A 12,971-nucleotide genomic window follows, 5' to 3' on the forward strand; every position below is an offset into this window, starting at 1 on the left:
TCACACTTCCACTAAAGCCTCCAATTCTATTCTATTGTTAGTAGTATCTTCAACAAATTTTACAATTTTACCACCTAATTGCCCATCCCACCAATTAACTACACACTGGATCCTTTATGTTCCTAGGTTGCCACCTAACACCCATAAAAATTTATTGTGAACCAACCAAATTATATGATAGTACACTTGCAAATTTCTCTTTCTTTACTCCCTCTTTCTATAAAATTAATAATTGTTTAAAAATTTAATATTACTTTTTTATAAAAATTATTTTCTAAATACTTTATTACTTTTTTAAAAACTTACACTATTTATTTATTAAGCCGAGAGGTTTTCTACAGTAGCAACAATCTTCAATATAAACATTTTCCATTTTGAAAAAAATTTGACATTCATGTACATGTCAGAAAAACAAAATAGAAATATGCATTTTTTTATTACTATGATATGATTTTTATGGAATATGGTATTTCAAAAATCTGTACATGGTGACATAAATTGTTGTCTAAATTTGATTTGTGAATTTTCCAATCTCATAAAACTCTTATATATTAATATCAAGACATAGTATATATAAAAATAAATACAATAGTTTATTCATGAAATTTTTGTGTTCATTTGAATACAATATTTACTAAATTTATATTAATTCTTTTGAAATTACATACTTCTCAAGCTATTTTACAAAAAAATTAATTAAATTTTTAGATATGCTAGTTAATATTAATTTAGAATACATAACTTTACCTATTGGCTTAATAATAATTTTTTAATTTTATATTCTTCTGATGATAAATAAAAACAATTTCCATATATTATCAAATTTCAAGCATCCGTACACTTATATTTATCAAACCCAAAAAGGTAAATAGCAATAATTATCTTTTGATCTTTTTGGAAAGTAGCCCCTGCCGACATCAGTTAAACACGTAATAAGTTCCTGGGACCACTTGAAGCAATACATATTTTGTGGTCTTCCGGTCACTGGAAGCGCTCAGATTCATTGCATACAGCCGCTTTGAATGTGATGGAACACTGACTGACTGTGACTGGTGAGAGAGAGATAACACAGCCGTCAGTGAAAGTTTTATCGACTGCGATTTTGCGCAGCCATTAATTATGAAGGAACTTGACTTTTAGGGTACACCGGCAACAACTCTTAACGTACAACCTTCCCCGCATATTCTCTTCTCGTCCATTAATGGAAACTGTACAATGCCAAACGTGGGTGGTGAAGATTCGATCCGGACGACTTGCTCTCGATTCTGTATTTGCAGAGCTCAAAATGGCTTTTCATCTGGCCAGGGGCCATCTTGCCGCACAACATTTCCGAAAGAAAATTGCGGCAACTTCAGGCAAATCCGGAATTCTATTTTTCGGATTCTACACTGCGAAAATAGCATCTTATCTTTGCTTGAATACGTAAGGCTGCATTTGAAAGGTTTGAGGTCATTGCGAGAGCGCCTGTATTTTTGCAAGGTAATCGCTAAGCTCAGCTTGTTTCGCAAATATTTGTACGATTTTGAAAGCTCTCTTCAAATATTTGTGTAATTTCTGCAAATATTTGCGTATTTTAAATATTCTTCGAAAATATTTGTATAACTTCAAAAGATCTTCGAAATTATTGGTATAATTGTGAAAGATCTCAAGAAGATACCGAAAATAGCATCTTATTTTTGATTGAATACGTAAGACTGCATTTGAGAGGTTCGAGGTCATAGGCAGAGCTCGGCTCAGTCGCCGGTATCAACATTTTCTTGATTTTCCTGAATTTCAGCAAGGGAATCGTTATATTCTGCTTGTTTTGCAAATATTTGTGCGATTTCTAAAGCTCTCTGTAAATATATTCGTAATTTCAAAAGCTCTTAGCAAATATTTGTGTAATTCAAGAATTTCATTGAAAAATATTAGCATAATTTTAAAAGTTATTTGAAAGTGTATAATTTCTAAAAATCTTTGCAAATATTTGTTGTAATTTCACAGAAAAACTTCACAAACAAAGCATTTAAGTCGTTGTTTTGCAAATATTTGTATAATTTGAAAAATCCTTTTGCAGGTATTTGAGGTTTACAATGGGCAGAGAAAGAATAGAACTAAAGAAAATAGAGAAAGCCGCAGCGAGGCATGTAAGTTTCTCGAAGCGGAGGAAGGGGTTGATAAAAAAGGCGAAGGAGCTCTCTATTCTCTGCGACGCGGAGATAGCGCTCATCGTTTTTTCTGCATCAGGGCAGCTCTTCGAGTACTCCAATACCAGGTACCATTTTCTCGTCCCTGATTTTATTTATTTAGGAAAAAATCTAGAGTTTTTAGAGGATCTAGTTTCGGAAAGTTAATAGGAACAGCGAATTCGTGACAAGGCAGTTTCCTAAATATTTGAACACGTTGAAAGCTGTACAACGCAAGTCTTTTTTCTGCTTCTAAAATTAGAGGTTTTGGAATGTCAACTGTTTAGAAAATTATCGAGAAGAGTTTTGGAGTTGGTTTTTACAAATTTTGTTTAATTTTTAAGCGTGTTAACAGTAAGCTATATTATGTTATGAAACCAAAGTGTATCTAATAGTTATTCAACTTTTAAAATTATTCTTTTTGTATTTAAATTGTTTTAGTGTGAATACTTAAATTTATTTTACTATATTTACTTATTTTACTATATTTAGTTTAAGTGATTCTATTTTTATTTATATAAAAATTTATTTATTAATAATTATAAATTTATATTTTTTGAAAATATTTTCTCAAAAGTTGCACTCTTTGAGCATGAAGATCTCGATTTTAAATTGTTTCAAAATAATTTTTAAAATAAAGAAATCTAGAAAGAAAAATATATATTTTTGAGATTTTATTTTTAAGACATTTGAATTATTAAAACAACAAAAGGTTAACAAATTGCCTATTCATATAGAACTATGTTGAAAATATTTGTAATACTAGAAATAATGAGGTCAAGAAATTCACATAAAGTAAAGAATATAGGAAAAGCTAAATTATTATTTTATGTTTCCAAAATTGATTTTTTGATGGAAAAGTTGTAGTTGGTAGGAGAAGTTGTAAGATGGCTAGAAAAGTTTTCATTTTGGTAATTCGTCTTTCCATTAATTATTTATCCATCATTTTTATCTAACTCCATTTTTTACTCTTGTTTTGATATTTATTAATTGTTATCTCCACTTTTAACTATTGTTCATTTTTTAGAAAAATATTCACTTGTGATCTCCACATCTTTATTTATTTTTAAAATTGATTTAAATTTAAATATAAATTTTTTAATTATTTAAATTTATATTTTTATATTAGTTTAATTTTTTCTTTAAATATTGCTTTTTAGTTTCAATAATTTATTTAGTAAATAGAATATATATTTGTTAGAGACATTGCTTCTTATTTTTTTTTCTTATTAATTTTTCATAATAAAATTTTAATGGGATTTTTAAAAATGATTAATTTTTCATATTTGATAAATTGAATTTATATAAATAATATTTATTAATCTATTTAAAATATTTTATTAAATATTATGTTATTTAAATTAAAAATTATTAATAATCTAATCTGTTCACATAAGACTCTATTTTAAATCTTTACTTTTAACTATTATTTTTATTTTCCAATTTATTTGAAAAATAATTACTTGTGACCTCTAGATTTGTATCTAAACTTTTGAATTTTAAAATTGATTTAGGTTTTTTTTATTTTATTTTTTATTTTTAATATTAGTTTAGTCTTTTCTTTAGATATTGTTTTTTAGTTTTTATAATTTATTTAATCAATAAAATATTTTTATGTTAAAGATGATTTTTATGGAATTTTTAAAATAGTTTTTTTTGTTTCATATTTGATAAACTGAACTTAAATAAATAATATTGATTAATCTATTTAAAAGAGTTTAGTAAATATTATGTTATTTAAATTGAAATTTATTAATAGTCTAATTTGTTCGCATAAGATTGTATTTTAAAAATTAATTTTATTATCAAACACCTACACAAAAATATACAACTGCGAGTTAATATTATCAAAAATATTTTTCTTATAAGAAAAATGGGAAGTTTGTTATGAGATTATGCACGTCTTTAAAATGGAGGCAAGTATACAATCTTTATTAAAAACCTTATTAGAAATATAATTAATAAAAATGAAAATAGCGCAAATATAATGTCATTCTTAATAATTTTCAAAACTATTAAAAATAAAAAATAATTAAGAACATCTGTAATTCTTTTCTAGATATGGATTTTTTTATCTAGACTTTAATGTTTTAATTTTGGATCTATTTTATCATCCACATTATTTGCTTGAGGTATCTTATTGCATTATGATATCCTTCACCACAATGGTGAAGACATGTTACTATTACTCTAATCAATCATAAGCTATAGTCCTTGAAAAATAAAATTACTATAATATGATTCAAAGATATTAAGAAACGTTGGAAGATTTTGAAATAACTAAAATTTAACAATATTAACACATTTTTAATTTCTTTTGTGATTTTCATATAAAATTCAAAGAATTTATGTTTGTGATTGATTTTTCCTTTTTCTGAAAATATTAGAGATCATCTTATCTTCTTCTTCTTTTTTTCTTTTCTTTTTTTTCTTTTTTTTTTCTATAGAAGCAGTATAGATCTCCCTAAGAATTTGATTTGTTAAAACAAATTAGTGTACTGTAACAATGTTAGGATTGCCAATGAGGTCAATATCTTTGGCTATTTCTAAATTATCCCTTAATCCAACCTTAGCCCTATTAAACAATAGGAAAATATTATCTTTAGATTTTGACAAAGAAAGTCTTAAAGACGTTTAGTAGAAATTTATTTTTGTTTTAATTTTTCACTATTTTCATATATGATTCTTTTAAGTTTGAATATGAGTTATTAGAGGTGGAAGACATGTCATAGACATAGAAGAATTTTGATTCCTTTAGATTTTGATTTGTGAATTCATCCATGGTCATATAAACTTAGTAAGCTTGTAATTTATATATGTTTAAAAGAAATATTTTTCTTTACCAAAAATTATTATTAATTTTACTACTACATTCTGAAGAATTATTATTTTCACCTCAAACTTGATAAGCTAATGGGTTGCTTCACTTTCTTTAAAAAATAATTATTTGACTTTCTTTAATTTGATTCTGTATTGTATTATGGTTCCATTTGTACATTAAAAAAAAAGGTTCCTAGTCCTCTTATATTTGACTCCATCATTGTTTTTATTCTACTAGATGACTACTATTATTTTTCTATCTAAGAAATAATATTTATCAAAATATAAAATCTTGATGTTATAACTTATTGATAATGTTAATCTCTTATAGATATACTTAATTTTTATTCTGTGATCTATATAATCTCCTAGATTATACCATACTAAATCATAATGAAAAAAATATTATGGATCAAAAATAATTTACTATTCTCCACATTTTATGAGGAATTAATCTAGTCATTATGGATCCTCTTCAAACATTATTTTCTTTATCTATTATGAATTAATCTATATAGAACTAAACATAATCATGACATGATCTCATAAATATTTTTAGAAGTGCTCTTTTTCAATATTTGTTGCTACAATACATAACTAAAATTACACTCCATAAGCATGTAAATATGGTTAAATTATCCAAATCATTTGGTTCTACTCTAACTTGATAGTAGCCACTAAATCCAACTAAAAAGGAGAAATGTTTTGCATAAAATATGGTTGATGAAAATAACATTTAAGGTAGTAACCTTTAACTATCAATAGCTAAAATAGATATTATCTTTTTTAATCTTAATTTTGAAAAATTTACTAGTGGTAAAGTCAAATTATTAGCCAAATGTTGGATACACAAATCTTACCCTCTCGAGTGTTTTCTCTTGATTTTGTTAGCTCTCTAAGGGTTGAATTTATCATACCTAAATTGGATTGTTTTATTTGATTGAGTATAAATATGATGTGCTTACATGGTAGTGTGAATTATTTTTATGTCACTATATTTCCAAGCAAAAGCTTCAGAAAATAAATGAGGCATCTCATAATTTTTTTAGATTCTAAATAATAGGTCAACTTTGTTCAAAGGTGTCTTAATTTAATTCATGATTAACTTGGAATGAGGGTAAAATTGATGGAAGTATTTGGTATACAATAATATGCTTGCAATAAATACAATGTAGCTATTTCATGATAATAATAAATAAATTCTTCTAATGGTATAATTTTTACCAAAAGGCATATCAAAGATACTAAAGAGTATTGTTAATGAACTTAGGGTTGTTCTTATGTACTTATTTATATTGGGAATTATTATGAATATTTTCATCATTTATTTATAGTATTCTTATTGTTACTCAGTAAACTATTTTATTATAACCATTTATAACCTATTTCCCTCGTACAATGATTCATTTATGTGAATTGACATAGTAATGATTAAAAATATGTTTAAAATATATGTGAAGTAATATAAAACAATGGCATGACCACAAGTGTAATTAAGGGAACCATAGTACTGATGAGGGATAAATTTTATTAGTACCCATAGATTAGTGGGCCAAGAGAGGCATACCAAATAATAGTTATTGGCATTACAAGAAAACAAAGGACCAAAGAAGGAATTTATAAGTCAAGGAGTGGGCATCAAAATTTGAGAGAGTATTGTTCCCATATCTATAGGCAAGATATGAAACATATTAAAAATTCTAGAATGCAAATTAGGTTCTTGTACTAAGTTGTCAATCAAAGTTTTAGAGTAGAGGTAGATTTAAAACTAGAAGGGGTAGGAATGAACAATTTTTATAACAAGCCCTTTTGAAGGGAGAGTAACATATTGATCAAGAAGTAATTGATAGGCAAGATTGTTCTAGATAGGAATAAAAAATCTTTTGGAGATATAATTTCATGAAAAAATATAAGATCCAAATAAATGGAATCAATATTTGTTAAAGAATATTGCAAGAGATGAATGGAACTAGTGTTTCCAAAAACCTTTTCACTTTGAAGACAAGCACTACTATAGACAAGCTTTTCAAAGCAGGATTTTGAGGGTGCAACAATAGAAAAGAAACTTGAATACTAAGGCAACTCTCAATAGGAGGAGCCATGGAGATAGTCAATGGAAAGTAGCCCAAAAAAAAAAAAGGTATTAAAAAAACCCTACTTCAGAATCTTATATTTGAATAGTAGAATCATAAAAAGTGAAGTGCCTCCATTAAATGTGATGGAGGATGGCCACCATTAGACCAAAATATAAAGATGGTGTGAAAGAAACTAGGGATCTCTTACTAGGACAAAATCTTTACCTAGTGGATTTTTTGTGGTAGAATTATGGTCAATGGATATAAAGAAGAAAGATGTACTCTTGGCACCCCACTTGATGGATGAATAGGGACTATTTATATAGGATTTAGCTCCTATTTTAACTTGTTGAACAAAGCCATAGATATTGTTACATTATGGATCATAATGTAATTCTTATCCATAGAGTATTGGAAGAACAGTGTGTTAAAAATTATAGGGGATAAAATTAGAAAATTTGTTAAAGCATATGAGCAATTGGATGATCAAAAATATGAGATGTGTGATAGGATATATATAGAGGTACTACGATTTCTATTAGTCTCCAAACCAATTAAACTACACTCATAATTTGATATTATGTATTAGTCAATTATAGGGGAAGATTGTCTAATCTTGTGATCTAAACATGGTTCAAAAGGATGCTAATCGTTGGAATGCTACAAAAAAGAAAAAGAGAATTAAAATGATATTGAAAGCCCTCAAATAGGCCAATATAAAGAAGGAGAAGAATAAAAGTTGGTAAAGAAGATTCTACTGATCAGAAGCCTAACCACAACTTTTTGCATAAGAAGTAAAGGATTCAACACTATTCATAATTAATAAAGCTAATCAAGTTGATAATGAATCAATAACATAAGATAATGGAGGAAACAAAAACATGGGTTGGGAGATCTCCATGGAAGAGTCAAAAGCCTTTACACTTGATTTTCTCTCTCATTTTTTCCTTTTTCCTCAAAATTTTAAATTTTCCTCGAATCACACATTATTTACCTCATAATTAATCAATCCTTGTATATATTATACATGGGGTGACTTATACCTTGGGGAGTTAATTTTGGTAAATTTAGATGCCTAGTAAAGGGCATTTCGCTATACTCCCCTAGTATAGTTGACCCTTACAAAAATTAACCCCAAAATCCCTATTAAAGGAGGCTTCCTCTATTCAAAAATCACAATTACAATACACAAGAATGCATTTCCCTCTATAGATCTTTCTTCTTTCTTCATTGGAGATGTAAAAATTGGCCATGAAGGGAGGAGATCTACATTCATACATCTAAGATTTCTTCTTCTATTTCTATTTAATATTTGAGGTGATTTATTAGCATTTACTATAGGTTTTATTGTCTTACATGATTTCCTTTTGGGATTTTGTGTTGAGTGAAATCTATTATATAAACATACTTGATCACATACTAAAGAAAATTATATTTACATGGTATGATATGTTGCACTAAGGTTTAATCTCTATTGAATTATAGCATTTCTTTTATTTCAATTCAAGGTTAATTCCTAAATAGGGGCTTGAACAAGGAAACCCTCCAACCTCCAAGAATTTCCCCTACTATTTGGTGTGCAAGTGTAGATTCATAGAGTTTTAGATCTAGATTTGTAGATCTAAAAGTGGAGTTACAAGTATAGTACCAAGACCTCTAGATTTGTTTATTATGGGTATAGGTTGCCTCAATATTGACCTATGCTAGTATAGGAAACTTCATGTTTGACCTATTCCTTTGACATTCAAATTTTCACAATACGAATTTCAATCTATTAGGTTTTCATATTCTATTTAATTTCTAGTTTTAGTATAGTTTGACAAGGTTTCTACAAATATGAAGTTGCTTCATCTACTAACCCTCAATGTGATTCCATCTTCTTTCCCCTTCCTTCATATAACTTACTTTGATACACTATATCTACTATCTTGTTATTTATTATTGCATAAATATACATTTGAATTTCCTTTCATTTATATCACATTTTTGTCCCTGCATTCTTACATAGATAGAGAGGGCCTTAGAATAATACATATTATTGTCACTACATCTTGCATTAGCACCCCTTCCTCTAATTGAGCTGTGATAATTAGGTTTATTCCAAAGAGGTTATAATGTTTTTGACCCCTTCTAATCTACGTTTCAAATGGTTGTCTACTATTGATCGTCATCGTGTCTCATACATTTTGGTGTATCTAGGTTCTTACATTTTCATTCTAATTTTAGTGTTAGATCTACTTGGTTACATTATACACATCGAGTTAGATCTCTCTTGTATCACATATTTCATCATTGTGTATAGGTTCACCTTATACATTTTGGTGAACTCGTTTCTTTTATGTGTTATACCTTTTGAGTGGACATTTGGATATTCTAGTTGTGATCTCTTTTGTGTCTTCATTGCAATTCAATTTTTTAATTGGATCCTCTTTGTATATTAGTATTGCATTAGTTGTCCTCATTATGTTATATGCAAGAATATCATAAAGATATATAAACATAATGAAATGAAATAAACTATAATGTACCTCATGGGTTTAGTGGAGAGAAGAAATAATAAAGTTGATTATATTAGTGATTACACAATACTCTATTTTAGAGAGTTTCATGATTAAAAGTATGCAACTAGGGCTCAAAAAGGAATGTAACAAAACAATGTGAAGATGCAAATAAGATTTTAATACTTATACAATGTAACCAAACAAGGGGGATACAAAGTAGATCTAAATATGAAGGTGTAAACTTCTCTACAAGGAATGTTTCAAGATTATTATCAACATTTCATGTATCTTCTTGATGCATATTTGAACTAAATGCATGGAATATATAGATTACATAAGGGTATCTATAAATGAGATTGTTGTCAATCCTCTTAACTTTATCCTTCTTAGTTAAGCTCAAACTCCTAATAATCCTCAAAAAATTAATCATCTCCAAAATATTATCCATGATCCAAATTTTAGAAATTGTATAGATGATTTTTCTTCTAGATCTTTTGGTAACATTTCTTTTCCTTCACCTTTCAAGGATGGGAATACTATTATTTTGAAAGATAATATTCCTTCTACTATTCCCCCTTATACCATGCATGCTCATACAAGATGAATCATCTATTCCTTCTACAGTATAAACTACTTATAATGTAAGCTATTCTATCACCACTCAATAATGCTACAAAACTTTAGGACTAGATATTAATGAGAAAGGTATTACAATTTCTATTAATCCTTCTCAAAAATTTCATAAAGATGGTTTAAGTTTTGTTCCACTGGCTAACCCTTCTCAACTTTCTAAAGATCTTGTGATAGAAATACATTGATCTTATCAATCTCCAAGCAATTGCTAATTCCCTTGATGATTTCCCTCCACCCATAATTGATAATGCTCCTATATCCCTACTTCCTAAAGTTCATCATGTTGATTATTGTCTTCCTTCTTCATCTAATTGGCACTATCAACACTTTTCCTCAAGCATAGATAAGAGCACGATTTGTTGTCAATAGATTTAAATCTTTAATTTAATTTTTTTCTATTATATATCTTTAAGGCCTTGAAATAGGAGTGTTATATTATATTAATTTATTTTTATATTTAATCTTATTATTTATCTGTTCAATTTTCTTTCAGAAAAGGATTATTACATAAACAAAGAAAGCATAGACAAGTGGGACCTAATGTAGGAGCATCTTGGGTGAAGGGAAATCTTGAATCACCCAAAACAATATTTTTTATTCGTCTTTCAATAATGGTTTTCTCAATGGAAAGTTACTATTTCTGGAGGCCTACTATTTTTATAAGTTGGTTGTTTGAGCTCGAAATGTTATGTTTTCATCCCTCGAGGTTGTTGAAATGAAAATTTATAGAACAACCTATTTTGACACTTCCAAATTTTAATAAGGTATTTCAAGTACATTGTGATGCCATTGATAATGCAATCAGATTTATTTTGAGCCAAGAAGGTAAACTTATTGCCTACTTCAAAGAGAAGTTGAATGATGCAAAAGGAAATATATGATTAGGAGTTTCATGCTATAGTTTAGGCATTGAAGAATTGGAGATATTATATTTTCCTAAGGAGTTTGTTTTATATATTGATCATCAAGCTTTGCAATACTTGAATAGCCAAGGAAACTTGAATTAATGACATTTGAAATGAGTTAGGCTTTTGAAGAGGTATACACTTTTTGGAAGATAGGAGTGCAAATTCTAATAGGGTTATTGATGCTCTTAGCAGGAGATAGATTCGGCTAAAAGATATGTAGAGTGAGGTTGTTGGGTTTAATAAACTCAAGATTTTGTATTGAAAGTTTCTTGATTTTAATAAAGCTTGGACATCTTGTACAAAACTTATTACTCTGATAGAACCACATGGTTGAATTTAATCATGTAGGATGATATGTTATTTAGAGGAATTCAATAGTGCATTCTAAGGAGTTCTATGAGGGATAATCATAAAGGAAAGAATGGATACTTTGGACATGATAAAACAATTTTTGTGGGTAATGAAAATTTTTACTATCTACAATTACAACACGATGCTACAAAATTCATACAAATTTGTAGAGTATGTCAGATGGAAAAAGGAGTCAAGCAGGTTACATGATTATAGAAGCCATTACCTATATGTGAGAAGCAATGAGAGGATATCAATATGGACTTTTTTGTTGGACGTTTACCGAGGACTTAGTTTTCAAATATGGTACATTTCATTTTGCGGAAGAAGAATAATGGTGTTGTTCATGTAGTAGAATTATTTTTGAGAGAAGTGGTAAGACTTCATGGTCTACTAAAGAGCATAGTTTTATATTAAGACAAATTTAAAGTTTAGCTCATCACATCACCCACAAACTAATGGATAGACAGAAGTAGTGAATAGGAGTTTGTGAAATTGGTTGTGATGTTTGTTTGGAGATAAACCAAAAGGATGGGATTTGATTTTAGCAAAGGAAAAAAATTCATATAATAATTTTGTTAATAGAAGCATTGGTAAATCACCATTTTAGATAGTATATGGAAGTTGTCCTAGAAGTGCTTCTAAATTGAGAAAATGGACTAAGGAAAGACAAGTAGTGTCAGAGTTAAAGATTTAGTAGAAGACTGAAATAAATTATGTGAGGAATTGAGGAATCATATTACTAAAGTTATACAAATTATAAGGGTAAGGACGATGAGAAAATGAGGCATTAGAAATTGCTGATAGGAGATGAAGTCATAGTTTGTTTGAGAAATGAGTGATATCTAGTTGGAACATATAATAAGTTAAAGATGAAGAATTTTGGACCATGCAAGATACTGAAGAAGCATGATTCAAGAAGTATCTATGAAGTAGAGTTGCCTAGTGAATTTGAATATTTCATAACTATTTAATATTTTAGATCTGACAAAGTATCATGAAGGAGGTATTGAAGATAAGGTCATATAAGCACAATGGAGTATTCTAGCAATTACTCCAACTAAAAAGGAGATAGGTATTGAAGATAAGGTCATAGAAGCACAATGGAGTATTCTAGCAATTACTCCAACTAAAAAGGAGATTCAAGGAATCTTGATAGTCATGTTGGTAGAAACATAAGGAACATGAGTTATAAAGAGTATTCAATCAAATGAAAAGGATGACTTGTTTAAGATTCATCATTGTTGACAAGGGAGTAGGTTAATTCTCTTGGTTTTGCTCTAAACACATGTGATGTGATAAGGTCACATCTCAAATTACCCTGGGTGTCTAATGTAGGAGTATCTTGTGTGAAGGGAAATCTTATATCAACCAAATAAAATTTCTAATTTGTCCTTCAATAAGGGTTATCTTAGTGTAGAGTTACTATTTATGGATGATTTCTATTTTTACTAAGTTAGTCATTTGAGCTTAGAGTGTTTTGATTTCATCATTGGAAGTTCATTTTAGATATATCAT

The 12,971-nt window shown here is 28.2% G+C and overlaps 1 protein-coding gene across 1 annotated transcript in view; it reads left to right on the top strand.

The window, feature by feature from the left end:
• The first annotated feature begins 873 nt into the window (after positions 1-873).
• Positions 874-12,971, top strand: part of LOC149533983 (MADS-box transcription factor 22-like) — a 166,067-nt gene continuing 153,969 nt past the window's right edge. The window contains exons 1-2 of the mRNA XM_089805002.1: positions 874-1,479; positions 2,057-2,254. Coding sequence (XP_089661128.1) covers positions 2,073-2,254 — 182 coding nt within the window. The 5' untranslated portion in view covers positions 874-1,479; positions 2,057-2,072. The remainder of the gene's footprint in view (positions 1,480-2,056; positions 2,255-12,971) is intronic.

The sequence above is a fragment of the Cupressus sempervirens genome, chromosome 10 (assembly GCF_028749045.1).
Source record: "Cupressus sempervirens isolate cs-2001-9-10 chromosome 10, ASM2874904v1, whole genome shotgun sequence".
Classification (NCBI taxonomy): domain Eukaryota; kingdom Viridiplantae; phylum Streptophyta; class Pinopsida; order Cupressales; family Cupressaceae; genus Cupressus; species Cupressus sempervirens.